Source organism: Mytilus edulis, chromosome 2 (genome assembly GCF_963676685.1).
Source record: "Mytilus edulis chromosome 2, xbMytEdul2.2, whole genome shotgun sequence".
Taxonomy (NCBI): domain Eukaryota; kingdom Metazoa; phylum Mollusca; class Bivalvia; order Mytilida; family Mytilidae; genus Mytilus; species Mytilus edulis.
The window spans coordinates 31,601,621-31,622,704 of record NC_092345.1 but is presented as its reverse complement, the minus strand read 5'-3'; the positions used below and the strand labels follow the sequence as shown (position 1 = coordinate 31,622,704).

General features: G+C 30.6%; 1 protein-coding gene across 16 annotated transcripts in view; it reads right to left on the bottom strand.

Annotated features, from left to right (window-relative positions):
* The window catches only part of LOC139511960 (cytoplasmic dynein 2 intermediate chain 1-like), an 84,344-nt gene that overhangs the window by 45,600 nt on the left and 17,660 nt on the right, over nucleotides 1-21,084 (bottom strand). For 6 of the 16 annotated variants that reach the window (XM_071299182.1, XM_071299180.1, XM_071299184.1 and 3 more), the window contains 9 exons: nucleotides 18,914-19,009; nucleotides 17,968-18,018; nucleotides 17,394-17,414; nucleotides 16,838-16,891; nucleotides 15,319-15,417; nucleotides 14,140-14,403; nucleotides 11,955-12,066; nucleotides 7,709-7,809; nucleotides 6,989-7,109 (listed from right to left, as the gene is read on the bottom strand). In XM_071299182.1, coding sequence (XP_071155283.1) covers nucleotides 6,989-7,109; nucleotides 7,709-7,809; nucleotides 11,955-12,066; nucleotides 14,140-14,403; nucleotides 15,319-15,417; nucleotides 16,838-16,891; nucleotides 17,394-17,414; nucleotides 17,968-18,018; nucleotides 18,914-19,009 — 919 coding nt within the window. The remainder of the gene's footprint in view (nucleotides 1-6,988; nucleotides 7,110-7,708; nucleotides 7,810-11,954; nucleotides 12,067-14,139; nucleotides 14,404-15,318; nucleotides 15,418-16,837; nucleotides 16,892-17,393; nucleotides 17,415-17,967; nucleotides 18,019-18,913; nucleotides 19,010-21,084) is intronic. The other 10 variants (XM_071299188.1, XM_071299193.1, XM_071299195.1 and 7 more) reach the window with 3 other exon arrangements.

The following is a 21,084-nucleotide window of genomic DNA, read 5'->3' as shown; positions in this document are numbered from 1 at the left end:
GAAAGTTTTAGGCAATCTGTAAAATGCCTGCAAGATTCAGTCATTATACATAATGACTAATTTTTCTAGGCATTTTATAAAATGCCTAGAAAAATTACAAGGCACTTTACAAAATGCCTGAAATTTGTTTAAAATAAAGAAATATTAAAAATAAAAACAAATGGCAGCTTTGAACACCAGAACGGTTTTATTTATGATAATTATTACTGAATGAAAAAAGAAGAGTTTAATTAATCAAGAATAAGATTTACTAAATTATTCCAAACAACTTGACAATTATTTATCATTTTTCAAAATTTCTCATATGTTTGGATGACAGAACTGTTACTCAATATTTGTCCAGAACTTTTGTAAATACATAATTGTTTGGCGCAAAATCTTGTTTTAGCACTTCAACCATATTTGGAGAAACTTGAATCATCATACATTCGTTATAACAATTGTCCATTGACCCCTTATTGAGTTATTGCCCTTTATAGTGAATTTTAAACATTTTTTTTTTATATTTTTTGTAATCTTTTTCAAAAATAAATTTAAACCTAGCCACAATTTCCAATAGGCTATCTTGATTGAAAACTGTATCTGATGACACTACCACCATATCTTTGCATCACATCAAAACACAGCCTTGTATGACAAAACCCATATTGCAGAGGGGAATTTGTTTCGATGTGGGTGTATAAAATTAAAATTCTCATTATTTCTGAATGGGAATATTAAAAATTGTCGTATGATAGTAAAATGCAAAACTTTCTTCACGTTAAGAACTCTACATTTTTTATTTTTATTTATGGTTGTTCTGCAGGTGTATTGTCTGTCCTTATCCAAAATACCTTCATTTCAATTGCAAGCGTCTGTCCTTTATTCGGGTCAATCCCCTACAGAACTATAAACCCATATGGATTGTAACCAATTTGTTCTTGTCTAAAAAAAAATGCATGACATATTTGCGACTGAAAGAAAACAAAAAAACTATCAGTCAATAAAAAAAAAATCTCTGCTTCCTTTTTTTCATTTTAATTTACTATTTTGAATCCTAATTTCTAAAATTTCTGTTGTAAATTTTGTTCTATTGACAGAAAAATTTATCCTTTTGCCATTTTGACAAAGTAATCACAAATTCACTACTGGTATCTGAAATACAGAGTGAGTATGTACTTTATGTAGTTCAAAAAAAAGTACACATCATATGATATACAACCCTTCCCAGCTGGTTTTTGGAAAATAAATTAATTCTTACGAACCATAAGTTATTTTCTTTACAATATATTGTGATTTTGTCCACTTTTTTCAAAGATAACTTTCTTCTACAAATCGCCTGAAACTGAACAGGCAATTTGTAGAATTTTGCTTCAAAATTTCAGTCATTTTACAAAATGACTAGGTATTTTTAGTCATTTTGTATAATGCCTGTCAACATTAGGCATTTTATAAATTGACTGAATATTCAGTCATTTTACAAAATGCCTAAATTTAGAAAATGCCTGTAACATATACATGTATATATTTTAAATTGCGCTATAGTTCCGTAACTTTCTATCCAGTCGTATAAACGAATCGTCGGCAAGAGCGTACATTTTTTTAAATCAATATTTCTGGTCTGTTCCAATCTGTCCTTCACTATTGACAATGACTATATATTACATTTTCCCAAATTCACCATTGGAAAAAAAAATTAAATAGATTTTAATTTCATCAATCTTATTTTTTGGGTATTATTTATATGTTTATGAATTATATTCTTTACACCAGAAATGTTATTTATAAACAAGCGTATGAGTTTAGTAATGACAAGTAAGACAGAGTTGTATATTATTCATCTGATAGTTCAAAATGGAAAGTTATAAGTTATAAGTTATCAGCCGTGTACACTGATCAATACCTGCAGAAGTGAAACGATGCATGAACTTGCAAGCCCGACAGGAAATCGCTTGAATACCTGGACGTGTCACCTCACACCCCTCACAATACCTTTGGAAGTAATACCTTTAGCCATGCTGGTGATCAGATGAGGGAAGATTAAAATATATTTGTTTATTACATTAAAGAATTATGAACAAATTAGATTTTCGAAAACAATTTTCACGGAACACTTATTTATGATTTCAACTTTGACTTTTCACCTAATTCCAATATCAACAGTTTAAAAACAACAGACCATGGTAATTTAAAAAAAGTAAGAATATTTTTCGTATCAAGTTAGTTAGTCGGATAAAACAACCGTACGATTGACAAGATATCGACACGCAATTACGACTACATCGGTTACTGTAGTTTTGTTTCTTTGTGGTTTATAGACATATCGTTTTTATTAATCGGGAAAGAAGACAAAATGGCGGATCGCAGAGAATTGATACTCTAAATTTAAAATCGATGGTGATCGCTTATCTAGCGGAATAAAACTTTAATATCTATGAATTTGAGCATTTTTATACAGAATGAACATAATATCAATTTTTGATTTTTTTGCGAAGTTTCCCTTTAACAGTTTTCTCAAACTTTTTATTTAACAATGACACTCTTTTTTGTAAAGCAACTTTTTGTTTATTTAATATTTGCTGCTGTTCTGAAAGTGTATGCTTTTCAGCTTCTTTTTCAAATAAATGTTCCCACAAATCATCTATTTCATTTTTGTATTTTTCTAAATCCTCTCTTAATACATCTTCATTCAAAATTATGCCTTCCTTCTCACCCAATTCTTCCCATAATTGTTCATTTTCATCTGTTTTAGATTTCAAATCTTGGGTCAATATTTTTATTTTTTCATTCTTTCTTTTCAACTTTTTATTTACATTTTTAATGCCATATGTCCCTAACTTAGACTTAGCTTCAGCAAGCTGTTGAATTTTAGTGTCTAGTTTTTCAGACTGAATTTTATATTTTTCCTCTAATTTGTTTAAAGTACTTTTCAATTTTTCATTGTTGTTATTGAATTGTACTGTTTCTGAATTACACTCAGTTATAATTGTATTACAATTTATTACAAGAGACTCATAACTCTCTTTTAAAACATTGTAATCATCAATGACCTCATCTAAATCATCAGATTTGTTTTCTAGTTTCCTCTTTAAAACCCTATTTTCTATTACAACTTCTTTTGTTTTATCAACAATCTTTTTTGCCAAAGCTTGTCTATCACCACTGAAAGAACCAATAATTGCATCTTCCCTTCTTTCAGGAAATTTGAAAATACTACCTAAAAACCCTTCAACATCTTTATTCTTATTCTTTTTCATTTTCTTAATTTTATCTACACTATCTTTGATTTTCCTTCTTACACTGCTTTCATTATAGTTACAACTTTTATTACCAGTAAGAGCAAAAAGATGTGAAATACATTGATCTTCACTGTGACAAAATGACCTCAATTCACAAATAAAACCAATAGGAACTTCCTTTACAACATATTTGAACTTATTCAAAATTTCAATAGAAATACCAAGTTTTTCAGAAAAAGGTCCAAGATATTCAACACAAGACACTGTCTCTACTTGAGAAGAACTTGACACACTTTGATCCATCTTGAAACTGTAACTGTACTGAACTTGCTTGAATCCTATAATCCACAAAGACATGAAATAATAAGTACCAGAAGACTAACAATTACTGACATTATAAGAAATAATTGTAGGCAAGATTATTTAATCAAGATTACATTTAGTCATTTTAGAACAAAAAAGACATACAATCTTAAGACCAGTTCACACCCTCATTAAGTTCAAGATTTATTTTCATAAAGAAGAGGTTGAATGCCTATTTTTACAAGAAATACAAACTGTAATGGATTATATCATTTTTCATTTATTATCAAGCTGTAAAATAAAATTTTGTCAGTAGATCTATTCAATCAGATACTCATTTGACCAGAACAATTATTATAGTACTACTACTAGTAGAATTCAATTACCCTAAAATAGCTCTATAATAAATATTCTTTGAAATCCATCCTTAGACTTTGTTAATTAATTAATCTGCTATGACCTAGAGAGAGAGAAAAAAAGAGAATAAAGAACATGAGAACAACTTTAAAAAGGTTGCAACAATATGTCAAGTCCCCATTTAAATCCAAGTTCCATACTGACCATAGATCCATTACTCTCCATTCTTTTATCAAATTTTGGCAGCAAAAATATAAAATTTCTTGACCCATCCATGTTTTAATAATAAACCTCTGATTTCATTTTAAATATGTCATTATATGATTATTTCAGAAATACTGATTCACAATGAAGTACTTTACAACAGACTGTGAATGACAGAATTGTCTAGGATAACTAGTAGTAGTATAACACAACAGAAATGACAATTTCAAACAAGAGGCTCTCAAGAGCCTGAATCGCTCACCTTAATTCTTTTGGTTAAATCTCTCATCAATGATTATTTTGGCTTTTCAATTTATTTAAATGTTTTTTGGATCGTCCTATTTTCTTCAAAAGCCAAAAAAAAATAATCATTTTCTCCTATGTTCTATTTTAGCCATAGGAGCTATGTTTCTTGACATACAAGGAAATAAAATATAAAATTTATACTAGATACTCTGAAACTCATTTAGCCTAAGTTTGGCTGAAATTGATACAGCAGTTTCAAAGGAGAAGATTTTTTAAAGTAAGTCAACATGATGAACAAATTGTGAAAAAAGTCTTTAAAGGGCAATAACTCCTTAAGGGGTCAATTGACAATTTTGGTCAAATTGACTTAATTGAAGATCTTACTTTGCTGAACATTATTGCTGTTTACAGTTTATTTCTATCTATAATTATATTCAAGATAATAAACAAAAACAGCAAAATTTCCTTAAAATTATCAATTCAGGGGCAGCAACCCAACAACAGGTTGTCTGATTCATCTGAAAATTTCAGGGCAGATAGATCTTGACCTGATAAACAATATTACCCCACGTCAGATTTGCTCTAAATGCTTTGGTTTTTGAGTTTTAAGCCAAAAACTGCATTTGACCCCTATGTTCTATTTTTAGCAATGGCGACCATGCTTGTTGATAGATCATAACTTCGGATACAATTTACAAACTAGATACCCTAAGGAACATTCAGTTAAAGTTTGGAAGTATTTGGCCCAGTAGTTTCAGAGGAGAAGATTTTTGTAAAAGATTACTAAGATTTACGAAAAATGGTTAAAAATTGACTATAAAGGGCAATAACTTCTAAAGGGGTCAACTGACCATTTCCGTCATGTTGACTTATTTGTAAATCTTACTTTGCTGAACATTATTGCTGTTTACAGTTTATCTCTATCTATAATAATATTCAAGATAATAACCAAAAACAGCAAAATTTCTTTAAAATTACCAATTCAGGGGCAGTAACCCAACAACAGGTTGTCTGATTCATCTGAAAATTTCAGGGCAGATAGATCTTGACCTGATAAACAATATTATCCCATGTCAGATTTGCTCTAAATGCTTTGGTTTTTGAGTTATAAGCCAAAAACTGCATTTGACCCCTATGTTCTATTTTTAGCAATGGCGACCATGTTTGTTGATAGATCAAAACTTCGGATACAATTTATAAATTAGATACCCTAAGGAACATTCAGTTAAAGTTTGAAAGTATTTGGCCCAGTAGTTTCAGAGGAGAAGATTCTTGAAATAGTTTACGACGACAGACGACGACAGACAACAGACGACAGACGACGGACGCCAAGTGATGGCATAAGCTCACTTGTCCTTCGGGACAGGTGAGCTAAAAAAGGGGGGTGGTAAACCAATGTACTTTATTTCAGTGAATCAGTAATATAATACCAGTCAAAGTGCAAATAATAGAAGAAGTAACTTAATTCTTGATATTTAACTTCAATAATATCTCGTAACTTCCAACAAACAAGCAAATTAGTTCCCTAATAGTTAGTTGTCAATCATGACGGACAGAATTTTCATGTGAAAATGGCGTCCATAATTCTGGTGTCACCACCTCCCGATAAAGTATTTTCCGCACGTATTTCTTGAGCTAATATACAAAACAATACTCGAATTATGTTGTAAAAACATTCATCTTTTCAAATTTTTATCCCCACAATACTTTCGCACGCTCGTTTTGAGAGAAAAACAACGATTTTTGACAAATTACCTCCGTAGATTCCTTAAACGACACGCTAGAATGTTCGGGGTTTCACTATTATGAACCACAGATATTCTATTTTAAAAAGAATCAAACCGAGGGAACCAATCAGATAACAGTTCCAGCGGAGTTCCGTTTATAAATGGCTTCTGACGCGTGTATCCAGATAAAAATAGGTGCCAATCAATAATAATTTATCACGCACAGAAACATAATGGTGTCCATAACTTCATACACAGATAATCAGAGTTTTAATTGTCGGATTTAAATAAAGTTGGTATTATTGAAAAGCTCTTTAAAAATGAAATTTATTGATATATAAAACATTTGTATTTATTCTTTATCCCCAGATAAAATAAAGAAAGTTCTACACACGTTAAGAATTTTTATCGTTTGTTGTAGTTTTCTCGATAGCCAGATCACGTGACTAAACACCCTACCATAGAGCAGACAACAGCCGAAGGCCACCAATTGGTCTTCAATGTAGCGAGAAACTCTCGTACCCATAGGCGTTCTTCAGCTGGCCCCTTAAAAAATATGTATATCAGTACAGTGATAATGGACGTCATACTAAACTCTGAATTATACACAAGAAACTAAAATTAAAAATCATACAAGACTAACAAAGGCCAGAGGCTCCTGACTTGGGACAGGCGCAAAATTGTGGCGGGGTTAAACATGTTTATGAGATCTCAACCCTCCTCCTATACCTCTAGCCAATGAAGAAAAGTAAACGCATAACAATACGCACATTAAAATTCAGTTCAAGAGAAGTCCGAGTCCGATGAAACAAAAGAAAATAAATAAATGACAATAATACATAAATAACAACAGACTACTAGCAGTTAACTGACATGCCAGCTCCAGACCTCAATTAAACTGATTGAAAGATTATGTCTTCATCACATACATACCTTGTAGTATGCCCAACTTAGACAGCTCTGTATAACCTTCACTCATACTAATACTTGACTTATTTGATCTTAATTCTGTTGTTTCCTGTGATCGCTCCTCGTCTAATAATATAGAAACTACCTGCAAATAAAGATACAAAAAAATATTAGTTGATAAACCAATTGATTTTGGCACGCAAGTCAATAGAAGACAAGAAAAAATGTGTAAAGAGCTCTCCACTCCCCACTCCTATTTTGTATAAGAATGTTAAAAAACCTTGTTTTGCTATTTAAAACCCTAAAATCATGGATTCAATGACATGGTTGGTATGGTCTGATAAATTGTCAAAATTCTTGTTCTTTTTACGTATTATTCCCTTATTTACTTATGAAATAATTTAAACTTTTCCTGTATGTTTCATATACATTCAAACCTGCTCTAGAGACAACTGTATTAAACAAAAACCTGTGTTAAAAGACCACCAATATAAGATCCCTGTGTAGTACATTTCATATAAATTGAACCTGTATTGAAAGACCATTTGTCTTAAGAGACCACTTTTTGCTCTCCCTTTAGTGGTCTCTTAAAACAGATTTGACTGTATATATTTAAAAAAAATGTTTTTGTCTAAAACACAAGACGTGACAAGTCAGTCGCAGCATACAAACTTTTTCACCATGATTAATATATAGAAGTACAGCTATATACCCACTGAGTCGCAAAAAAAAGAAATATTTTACCTGTCCAGCCTGTTGTATGAACTTAGAAAGACGTCCTAAGTCTTGTTGTTTATTCTGTTGTGACTGTTCTTCATCCTCAAAGTCTTTTTCACCATCACCTCCTGCAAAGAATTAAATCATAATTTACTAAAATACCAATACAATGTAAAAGAGCATTAAACTTAAAATTACTTGTCAGATTCATAAATTTTCTGTTTTTATTCTAAATCGATTTGATGTTTTGTCAGATAATTACTTTTGATTCGTATGGATTCATTTATTTTGTGGATTTTTGTTGGTATTAAAAACTGTTTTCAATTTCATATTTTTGGTTTGCCTTTTCCACTTTATACAGCACTAAAAATAATGAATTCATAGTACTTCGGTTTAAAATTTACAGCTTACTAAAGCATGGCGTTGTGGGAGGGGGAAAATAACTTAAAGACCAAACAGCCTATTGTTTGTGCGCATCAACTAACGCAACTTGGTAGTGACATAAAAGCTCTATGACGTTGTTTCTAGCAATGAAAGAACGTCAAATTATAACATCCTATTTGCGTTTTTCACAGATTCCAGCATGGTGTACGCTTAAAAATATGTCTCCCTAGAAAAGAGGAATAAAGTGTCAAGCTGATATCTTGTGGAAATTTAACACAAATGAACACAAAAGCTACTACACTATATTTAACCTTTATTCTAATGAAAATAATAAAATGTAAATTTTGATCTAGACTTTTGCATTTGCGTCGATCTGCATTTCATTTTTTTTATTCTTTCACATGCGTAGAATTATGATAAACATTTCTCCTGATCTTTAAACTGAGATCAACACTTTGGTTAGCTTGTTTGTATATTTTGTATAATTATATTTGTGTAACATCCAATTGAATTTAGATATCATATATACAGGTTTACATACCTATACATGCAGTAGGAAATTAGCTGTAAGGCAAAACCCTTAAAAATACTCAGCAAATGTGAATTAAAATCAAAATTTTTGGTCTTTAAAACTAAATTGTTGTAAATTTTTACTTATGACAAAAACAATTTCAAGAATAACATCCAACATAAAATCTCTCATTTACTGTAGCTACAACTAAGACTGGAAAGATTCAGAAAACAAATTTCTATTTTCAATGCCAGCAAAAAACTTTTCTTTGTTTTAATTTTAAAAATGGGCAATTTAGATTTATAATATTTTATCCTGTTGGAAAAATCTTACTTTGAAGTTTTCAATGGAAAATTGTTTCTAAATGAATTTTTGAATTAAAAACTTTTTGTATTTTATACTTTCTGTCTCGTTTATTCAAAACACGTGAGGTAGTAATAACAGGAATTGTATTTCATGATAGATGTTTTAGAATCAAAAACTTTAAAATATATTTTAGCAATATTTTTAATTTCCTTATATTTTAAATATTCAGAAATAATGAATTCACAAACTCGATCAAATAATTTCGTTCGTCTTAGTCTGGAAAATAACGGTATAAAGAAGTCTGTCCATGCTTTAGTGTGTCTGTCCGTCAACAGTAGCGAATGAGTTCGTTACGACAAACTTCTGAAATTGACGCCAAAAAAAACCCACACGTCTAGGGTAATATAGTCAAATACTCTGTAAGTTAGCCTGTGCCGTTTCAATAATTTTGCTAATTAGGCCAGACTTTTTATTTTATCTGTTTAACGAGAAAATTTGTAAAAAATTAGGGTCGAGGGGGCGAAATAAAAAAAAAATAAAAGTGCAAAATTGGTCCAGTCGACACTAAAAATAAAAATAAAACCATTATAAGTGACTTTTTTTTTTTTTTTTTTTTTTTATAAGAATTTATCAGAATACAAGAACAATGAAATGAGAACAGACCAGTATATTAACCCAGAGAAATATAAATACATATAAACCCTTCTATTAATATAAACATAAAAACTATGTTTTAATTCTGTATTTCCACTAATATAGATCCATGGCACCACTCAAATATATCAACCTCGCTGTATATATACTATATATGTATATACCAGTCACCCAGTCAGGAACCTCTTAGTGTATGCAGAGACATATATATACACAAGTGTATATATGTTTCTGGTGTAATTTATAGTCCAATTGAGAGTTAAGCAACTTTAACCTATAAATTGAAACAATGCTTATACATGGAAATATATACATTTATAATCAAAAAGATCTAACCAAAAGTATGTTATTGGTGTGGAATGCGTAATTTTCCCTTTTGGGATCATTTTTTGTCTGTCAGCAGTGCCATTCATGCGTCTGTAGTCATTATCGCAAGAATCCGGATTTCGGTCATAGCAGGTCCATTTCCGATGAAATCCCGATTCCGATCCGTAGTTCTACAAATTTAAATGTCGGACGAAGAAAAATTTACAAAAATAAACGATGTTTGATACGCTATTTGGAAAGGAATATGACGTTTCTAATGCAATACATGGATGACAAGTTTACTTGAGGCTAATTTCATCAAGTTCTGATGAAGTAATAACTGATTTTGCCGAAAGTTAGAATGATTTGATGTACGCTCTCGTGTAACAAGTATGAAAAGCATGCCACCAGCTTAAAAATCTTTTAGAAGAAAATATATCGTTTATGCCTTGAATTTCTTTACTTTTAAATGAAAATTGCTGTTTCAATGACTTGGTAAAAATTAAATATTACCGATAACGAAATTGACTGAAAGCGAGTATCGTGAACAACACATTTTATTTTTTTCTGAGGATTTCGTAACAGTCGGCGGGAAAAATAATAATAAAAGTAAGAAGCATTACTTTTATTTTTATTCTAAAATCGGGAAAGGTGGAGTCGGCGGATCTCGTTAAACAGATAATAAAAAAAGACTGGCCTTAGGGACAAAGGACAAAAAAGACTTTCATAATAAAAGCATTGTATAATGTTATTTCAAACAATTTTCCATTCCCACTGATTGTTTTCTGAAGGTTTCAAATATTGTGCGGCAACAACATCATAAGATCTAATGAGATACATACATTTAATATCTTGTATTACCGGATAATGAAGTAAGTGAATATAGTTGTTATTCTAGGAAATTATAATGTGTGTTCCCAATGTCCAATTTGCGATTTTTTTCAAATAGTGCGCCAGCAAGGAAACTTTGTACTATGAAGTCTAGATGCAATGTTATGAAGAAAGACAACTCTTTTCTTCAAAACGAACGAGAAAAAAACATGAAAATCACTCATAACTTTTTTGAAAGGTTGGTGACATACACTTTTTTTGGCTTTATTTTGAAAAGTACACATGGCACTTTCCTTCTTGAAATCTTTATGAAGAATTCAGTGGTAGATATTTTTTAATACTGGAAATGTTTTTCATTTTTACGTTTTATTTTTGGCGGGAATGAAATAAATCATATTTGTAAAGATCAAAACAATATGAGTCTTACTCTCTTGAACCTGTATTTGATAGATACAAATATATTGTTTAACCTGAAACAAGAATTATGCTTGTAGGTTTGATATAAAGGATTTTTTAGTTTAGATATCAAGCAAATGTTATGTTATTTATTCGGGAAAACACAAAACTGAGGTTGCTATAGTGACAAAACTAAGTCGGTGACCCCCAATTTTTTTCATCAAATTTTGTTCCTTTAATCGTGAAATACCTTCACACAAAATTTTACAGAACAAGAATGTGTCCCAAGTACACGGATGCCCCACTCGCACTATCATTTTCTATGTTCAGTGGACCGTGAAATTGGGGTCAAAACTTTAATTTGGAATAAAAATTAGAAAGATCATATCATACGGAACATGTGTACTAAGTTTCAAGTTGATTAGACTTCAACTTCTTCAAAAACTACCTTGACCAAAAACTTTAACCTGGAGCAAACGGATGCACAGACAGACAAACGGACACACGGAGGCACAGACCAGAAAACATAATGCCCCTCTACTATCATAGGTGGGGCATAAAAATCACTGGTAGAAATAAATAGGCTGTTTGGTCTTTAATAAGAATGGTGTACATAATAAACCCTTCACTTTTCACAATTTGTTTGAAAAATTACCATGTGTCAATAAGGTGCTTTTATTGTTGTTCTTCATTTCGAAAGTTCTTTGGCAATGAACTTTATAGCATGTGTGTTCTCAACCAGTTTGTTAGTCAATTCTTGTTCTTCGCTATTTGTTTTCACTGTTTATAGGTATTGTGAAAATTAGTACAATATAACACCATTTACATTAAAGCTCAGGGAAGAAAGCCATAATAATTTTTTTTTTAGACAATAGTCCCACTTACTGCCAGATCCAGCAAAGTCTTCAGGTGGATGTTGTGTCCATTTATTTCTCATATCAATCTCTTCTGTTTGTATATCACGGTCTATAGCATCATCATTGGTCTGCACGTAGGCCTACAATCATGTTACAATAAAAATTATATTTCTTTTTACTGCTAACATCATACATGTGTTAACCAATTTCTGTCTCATGATCTTTACTATTTTACTTTTAAGATTGCATCCATGTGTAAGCAAATGTCATATTTTTAAAGTAAACTTGTGCAGATGGAATATAGGAAAAGTTATTATGTTTAAAAACAGAATATTGATTTCAATACTAAAACAATATTCACAAGAGTGCACACGCTGAAATGTCTCGCCTTCTATACTAATCATTGATATTATGTTGATAGTCCTAAGTATAAAGCTAAGCTTTATTACAACTGTCACATAAACTTAACATTAACCAAAATAACTAAACAAAGACCAATGAACCTTGAAAATGAGGTCAAGGTCAGATGAACCATGTCAGGCAGACATGTACAGCTAACAATGCTTCTATACAACATATATAGTTGACCCATTACTTATAGTTTAAGAAAAATAGTCCAAAACACAAAAACTTAACACTGTGCAATGAACCCTGAAAATGAGGTCAAGGTCAAATAAAACCTGGGTGACTGACATAAAGATCATAAAATATTCTATACACCAAATATAGTTGACCTATGGCATATAGTATTAGATAAAAAGACCAAAACTCAAAAACTTAACTTTGACCACTGAACCATGAAAATGAGGTCAAGGTCACATGACATCTGCCCGCTAGACATGTACACCTTACAATCATTCCATACAACAAATATAGTAGACCTATTGCATATAGTATGAGAAAAACAGACCAAAACACAAAAATTCAACTATAACCACTGAACCATGAAAATGAGGTCAAGGTCAGATGACACCTGCCAGTTGGACATGTACACCTTACAGTCCTTCCATACACCGAATATACTAGCCCTATTGCTTATAGTATCTGAGATATGGACTTGACCACCAAAACTTAACCTTGTTCACTGATCCATGAAATGAGGTCGAGGTCAAGTGAAAACTGTCTGACAGACATAAGGACCTTGCAAGGTACGCACATATCAAATATAGTTATCCTATTGCTTATAATAAGAGAGAATTCAACATTACAAAAAATTTGAACTTTTTTTCCAAGTGGTCACTGAACCATGAAAATGAGGTCAAGGACATTGGACATGTGACTGACGGAAACTTCGTAACATGAAGCATCTATATACAAAGTATGAAGCATCCAGGTCTTCCACCTTCTAAAAAAAAAGCTTTTAAGAAGTGAGCTAACACCGCCGCCGTAGCCGCCGTAGCCGCCGTAGCCGCCGCCGGATCACTATCCCTATGTCGAGCTTTCTGCAACAAAAGTTGCAGGCTCGACAAAAATGATTTGGATATAGGTCAAGACTAAAACTAACATGTTGAAAAACATCAGCTAACACTTTAAAAGTATCAGGTCCATGTGCAAATTTTCTTTAATGGAAAGGAAAGAGATAAGGAGTATTTTATGTGATAATGTGTTTTAGTGTGTAGAAAATAACCAATTTTTGTGGGTTCTGTTGGTACATTGTGGGAACAGGTGTCTACCAAATAAAAAAATAAAAAGTTCAACAAATTATATTTTTTTTCTAAAGGCTTTGTCTGCAGAGATTGACAAAACCAGGAAATCAAATACTGTGGATTCATTTTAATTAGTTGGATACCAATTTTCGTGGGTTTCCTGGGTCCAGGTGAACCATGAATTCAAAAGCTCAACAAATTGCAAATTATCTATAGGCTTTATATGCAGATATTGGTAAAACCACAAAATTAAATATCAAAGAGAATGATATCCCCAATCCACAGTAATTGGTACCCACAAAAATAAATTCACATTATTCACTGAAATGCAAGTTTTCCTCTATCCAGGAAAATAAATGAATCTACAGTATGTTGAATATTGATTTCTGTAATAAAATCTTGAAAAGAAATAGAGAATATGTCAAAGAGACAACAATCACACCAAAGAGCAGATAACAGACCAAGGCCACCAACGGGTCTTGATCACAGTGAGAAAATATCACACCCTGATACACCTATTGTGGATAATCCTATAGATGTAACAGTAGTGTTTGATTAAAACTGTACCTGTCGTGTGTCAGATCTACCATAACTTCTAATATACAACTCATATTCTTTGACTGGAGGCAGATCCATTATATCAAAGGTTACTGTGTCTAATTCTATCATTTCTAACAGATCTCGAGCACGTTTAGATGTCTTTCCATAGGTTTTCTGGGTCATGACCTGTCTCTTTGCTGACAAAAAGTTGATAGCACTGCTTTTTGGACGTGTCCTCGAGACAGGTTCATCTGGACTGCTGTCCCTGTATCCTCTACCTCTATCATCAGGCTAAAAAATATTCATTTAGGATGTACTAAGGTGAGGTTTAGAGATTTGTATCAGATTTTTAGACTCTTTGGCTTTTTCCATCAATACAGCTTATAATATTTTGCCCCATAACACCCTTCGTTTTTTTCATATCAGACTTTAGTATACATAGTTCATAAAACTTCATTTACCATAAATTTAAGCAGATTCTTGATGTCTTTTCTTTTGATTTGAGACCTAAATAATACAAAGGCTAAAAATCTGAGTCAACCTTTTACCGCCATTTTTCAAAAAGCAAATATCTCTAAAAAAGAGTTCCATAACCTATCAATATTTCAAGCTTATTTTGTTCCTTAACAAATGCACTTCTGGCTTATCTTGATTTTTTATAATTTCACGTAAGTGCATCCTTAATAAGGTAAAGAAATAATCTTATGTTCTTCTAGGGACGTTTAAGCATTGTAAAATTACAGTATTGTGTCCATTAAATCCGAGGGAACTTTCAACCACAGTTCTATCTTTTTCACAATCTTTCAAATAATTTTGACTCTTGCTGTAGGTATCTGTGATCTCTAGATGTGGCTAATTCATCAAACACATATTTAATTACTGATTAGAAACAAAATATTTCTAATATCACATTTTCGTTATGTTACTTATATTATCCTTATTTTACGAAATTTTCCTTTGATCTTACTCACTAATTATTTCCTTTCTCAAGTGATATGAAAAATTATGGCTAGAAACTAAGGGCGCACATGCCGTTGCCAGTGAAATTAACAACGTTGTCATAGGTAAAATAGCCATAATCAGGTTATCATTGGTCATCTCAACTTGATTGTTTTTCTCACTTTCAACGTGTCGACTATAGCGAGAAAATCAATGTCTTTGAGATGACCAACGATAATCTATAACTATTACTGATAACATATTTACCGAGTCAGATCTGTCATATTTGTCCTGTTTTGAGGAATCTTTATATAATCTATCATTTTCTTCATCTAAAGCTCGTAAAACATCATTCATCTCATCATCCTGAAATAGATTGTATAATGTATTCCTAAAAAATGTCAATAGCCTCCCTTGATTTCATCATTTTTTAAGGTCTTTCAGATAGATGTTTCATTAGAAATTTTACCACATTTCTTTATTTATGAAACAAAATACAATGGACCAAGTCAGAAATAGTGTCTCTTAATGATAAAAGAAACTCATTTTTTTAAGACATTCTGTTAGGTCTAGCTATCAGTTATCAGAAGACTGAGGTTGTACAATGTAATTCACAAGGGTTGAGGTTCATTTTCTTAACTAGGACCATTCACACATAACAAAAAACTTTTGATTGTTATTGTTTTCCTCTCTGATACATAGGCCAGTTTACATCATTATTTATTCTTTTCCTTGCAACATTTTCTCCAAAGTCTTTGAATCTGTTAATAATAGCTAATAAGTAATATTAAATTATAAATTGAATTATTCAAATAACTTGATAGATAAGTGCTGTATTATATCAAAATATGAAATAAATACTTGTCTGAGGGCAAACATAGAACTTTAGTCTTATTAACATGTATCCCACATTTTATTTTATTCAATATTATTATAATAAATATATGTAAGCATGTATACTAATATTACTATTTTTGATAGTAAAAAAAAAATCCAGAAATAGTCTAAATTGTGTGCTTCCTAAAATTAAATATATATGCATGCTCAATGAATACCTTGTATATCCTATAAATTAGGATATTGATTATAAAGTGAAAATTTGCAAAATTTAAAACCAGCCATATCATATGTGTATTATACTTTCGCACAAAAAAAAGAAGTGTTATTGCAATTAAATGAATCAAAGATTATCAACAAGATGAATAAGATTTTATCCTACCAAATTGCAACAATTACACCTTTTATAAGTTGTTTAAAGCCAGTATATTGCCCATGTTTTTTCTCTCATCATATTAATATTGTTCATATTTCACCTCCGCCACGGTTGATGCACAATGTTATACCATTCCTTGGTACATGTATTGTCTTAATATATACTTGTACAATACCAGTGTTATAATCAGAAACTCAAAATTTTTCTAATATATTTTGTAACAGGAACACATTTTGAATTATGTGCCGAAAGTCATTTCATATTCTACCTAATTTTTTCATACATGTTATTTCTTTTTGATTCAAGTTTTGATGTAATTAAAGCAGATCCTAATAATATTTGATGAATAAATTTTATGATCTAATCTAAATTGCCATGCAGGATAAATATGTGCAATAAGGAATTATATGTTGCAATAAATTTCACTATGTGCAATAAAAACAATTTCTAGAGATGTACCTTCAGAACCGATTGTGTTGTGAAATTTTCAACACACACAAAAACATTAAAGTAAGGAATTTGTGCAATAATGGGACACTTCATTGCACATTAATCAGACACAAAGATATTTACAGAATATTGCAGTCCATGTCGAGGTTGTCTAGGTGTTATAGATGACAAGTTTGTCTACAATAAATTTCAAGCTTTTAAACAAAGTAAAAATAAAATTGAGAATGGAAATACATACAAAGGCATACACATTAAGGGATTTTGCAATATTTTGATTGATTAATTGTTGATTGCTTATTGTCCAGGGGCAAATATTTCATTCATGTTCAGGATGATGCAACATCTTAAATAAATAATACCTAAAATAAGGGCTTATCTATTACCATGGTTGCTAGAGTGTTAAATGACTTTCTCTTATCCATAACATTGGCAAAAAGTCAAAAAAGTAGATTTTAAATATCATTCAAACCATCAACTAGCATATATTGTTATTTTGCTTTTGAATGTCTCAAACACACTATCTCTGATTTTTTAATAGCCTGCAACTGCAATTGTTTTGCTATAGAAGAAAATACCGCAAATTTCTACTCTAATAATGCAAAACAGCAATACATAATAAAATTTTAAAGAAAGGAAAAGCTGAATAAATTTTTTTATAAAGATTTGTGTAGTAACTTACGCTATGATTATATTCTGGTCTCTGATAAAAATAATATCTATAAGGTATAGCTTAGACATTACACTTTTATATCAAATATAAAAAAATTTGAATAAGGGAGTTTCTTTCTAGTAATGCAATGATATTCTACAAACTAGTTAGTTTAGTTGCATTTTAATATAAATTTCAACATTTTGAAATAGTTAAGTGTAAGTAATTGTAATTGTTAAAATACATAAATACATAAATACATGAAATGAGGTAATTAAAGAACAGTATTATGGGCCTTTTCAGAAACTCTTTTCGAAAACTGGAAAATACCTCTAAAATTGTAATTTTAAATTGATTATCTCTCTTGTCAGGAATAAGAACTGCTTTGCTGCAATGAAGCTCATTAAAGGATCAACCAGTAGTGGTCTTTAACCCTGTTTGATTCGTAAACCAGTATTTATACTAGCTAAGGAAATCTTTTTATTTAATAATAATTTTTAAATCAGGTTCAAGCTTTCTGATGTGAGTTTCTAGAAAGTCCCATAGTACAAGAACATTGGACAACACCTACTGACACAAACAAGGTCTTTATAGAGTAACCTACCTTCTTTGGTGGGTCCTCATCCTCTTCCTCCTCAAAGTCATCATCATAGTCCTGCAATAAACTTAACTTTATTATTTATAAGTTATTGTTTGTGTGTCAAAAAAGAAAACTAACAAATATAACTAACTCCAAGGAAAAATCAAAACAGAAAGTCCATAATCAAATGGAAAAATCAAAACAGAAAGTCCAAAATCAAACGGAAAAATCAAAACAGAAAGTCCATAATCAAACGGAAAAATCAAAACAGAAAGTCCATAATCAAACGGAAAAATCAAAACAGAAAGTCCATAATCAAACAGAAAAATCAAAACAGAAAGTCCATAATCAAACAGAAACATCAAAACAGAAAGTCCATAATCAAACGGAAAAATCAAAACAGAAAGTCCATAATCAAACGGAAAAATCAAAACAGAAAGTCCATAATCAAACGGAAAAATCAAAACAGAAAGTCCATAATCAAACGGAAAAATCAAAACAGAAAGTCCATAATCAAACGGAAAAATCAAAACAGAAAGTCCATAATCAAACAGAAAAATCAAAACAGAAAGTCCATAATCAAACAGAAAAATCAAAACAGAAAGTCCATAATCAAACAGAAAAATCAAAACAGAAAGTCCATAATCAAACGGAAAAATCAAAACTCTGACACATCAAACAAATGGCAAAATCAAAAGCCCAGACACACCAAACAAATGGAAAACAACCTTCATATTCTACAGGCTTTTCTTATGTAGAAAATGGTGGAATAAACCTGTTTTTATAGATAGCTAAACCTCTCACTTGTATGACAGTCACATATATTTCCATTGTCATTTCTGGTTTTAACAAATTTTTGCAAACAAGCATATATGAAATTTGAATTTTGTACAACTCTTAAAATTTGTGGTTAACCTCAATCAACCAATTTATTAGTACTCAAATATAATTAGTAATTTTAAAACAGTACCTCAAAATCATCCTCGTAACCTCCATATTCATTTTCCTCCTCATCTTCCTCCTTGGGTTTTGATCTGCCATTCACTGCAGATTTTGTTCTCACATCCTAAAATTTAAATAGAAGATTTTCATCTTCATAAAGAAGTTATACAAAGTCATGCAATATTTAAGGTTGACCTAACAAGAAATTTAACCCTGTGACCAGTTTTTTAAGGAAAATTTTACTTCATAGAAACAGTTTTCTATATGAAAACCTATGAATTAAATGATTTAGTCAGTCTGAGTAAAATTGCTGTATTCTTGTATTTTAATTTCAATACACCACAATTAATCCTTTAATATATCGGAAAGTAAATCTTTTTTAATTGCTTTGAGAAATTCCTCTGAAACATGCATATTTCATTGACCAACTTTTAATATTGCAGTTGTTTTGGATTATCATATTATTTGTGTATTTATAGTCATGTGATCAGGTATCACTGAAGTTAAAAAAGCTCTGTCCAATAAGGGATTTTGCACCATTACTAGTACAGTGAAATATCATGTTGGTTTTGATTAACTTTTATGTAAGTAAAATAACCCTAAAACCAAATAGAAAATTTTCTACAATAATAAACCATAACCTTTAACATTACAATACAATACAAATCAGTAACCTTTCCCATTACAATAATTAACTATAACCTTCCATATCACAGGAATAAACCATAACCACCAACATTAGAATGATCATTGAAAAGTACCATAACCAGAATAGAAAGACAAATTACAAAAATTTCCTAACAAATTAAATAGAAATGATTTTTTTTTCACACACAATTGCTACATATTTGTAGTGCGTAATGTCTATCGTTTTGTAATTAATATGCCTGTCTGTTTGTTTGTTTGTTTTTGTTTTGTATTTTAGTAACAATCCTATTGTTTGGATTTTAGACTAATAAAATTCTTATTCTCTTGAAAGATCTAGTACAAACTTATTTACATTTTCTGTAGGTTAAAATCAACACTGTCAATTGAATTTAACACTTTTTCATGTGAAATGTACGTGTTGAAAATTTTTGCCTTACACTTATAGATTACTTGAAATCTATTCTTAACAAACTTAATGTGATTTTTCGGTAAACATTGGCATTTTTTTTTCTAGTTTTCTACTATTTTGCAACAAATTAAAGGAAATGATAAAAAAAAAATCAAATAAAACGTTATTAAATGATTTTAGTTTTTCTATATTTGTTAAAAATTTAAAGAAAATAATAAATAAAAACAAGAATCAGTGTTCGCCCCAGAAATTTTGGATAGCATCACATTTGGCGTAAAAAAATGTATTTTTTTCAATGTAATTTGTCGCGTCGCGGCAATGCTCTATTTCCATTATGATATAATATATCATAATGGAAATAGAGCATTGCCGCGACGCGACAAATTATTGTTTATTACAAAATGTATTATATTTTTTGTATGCTATAGGTCCTTATTTGGTGAATAAAATATTCTTTTCAACCCTATTCTTTGTGTCAATATTGTTGAATTCATGACTGAGAATACAATTAAACTATAACCATGATAACAGTATTCTCAGTTTATGTTTTCTATATTCATTTATAGTTCCAGAATTATTTTTTCCTCTTAAGCCAAAAAAAAAATATATGTGTGGTTCCAGTTACCCTACCTACCCAGTTAAAAAAAATCTTTATCATGTCTATGAAATATATTGGTTCATGGTATTCAATGAATCAGTCCCAGTTGTTTCTTTTTATAAAAATGATATATATTCTTAACAAAGTTATCCAACAAAAAGTCTGTTAATGCTAAGTTTTCTCTTTAGGTATCATTGTTTTCTGTCTACTGTGCAAATGTAATTATTATCGGAAAATACGGATTTTTGTCATATCTGGTCCGGTTTCTTCGACCAGTAGTTTACACTAAAATATTAAATGGCCGCCGAAAGCAATGAAAAATACGAAAATAAACAATGTTTGACAAGAGATTTGGAATGAATATGGCGTTTTTAATGCATTAAATGGATGAAACATAAACTAAAGCCAATTATGATCATTTTCAAAGAAAGACCAAAACTTATTTAGCTCATAATCAAACTTTTCACTCTCGATTTACAAAAAGTGATAGGAAGAGAAAGAAAGTAATACTACTGTAATATTTTGCAAACCACGTGGTATTTAT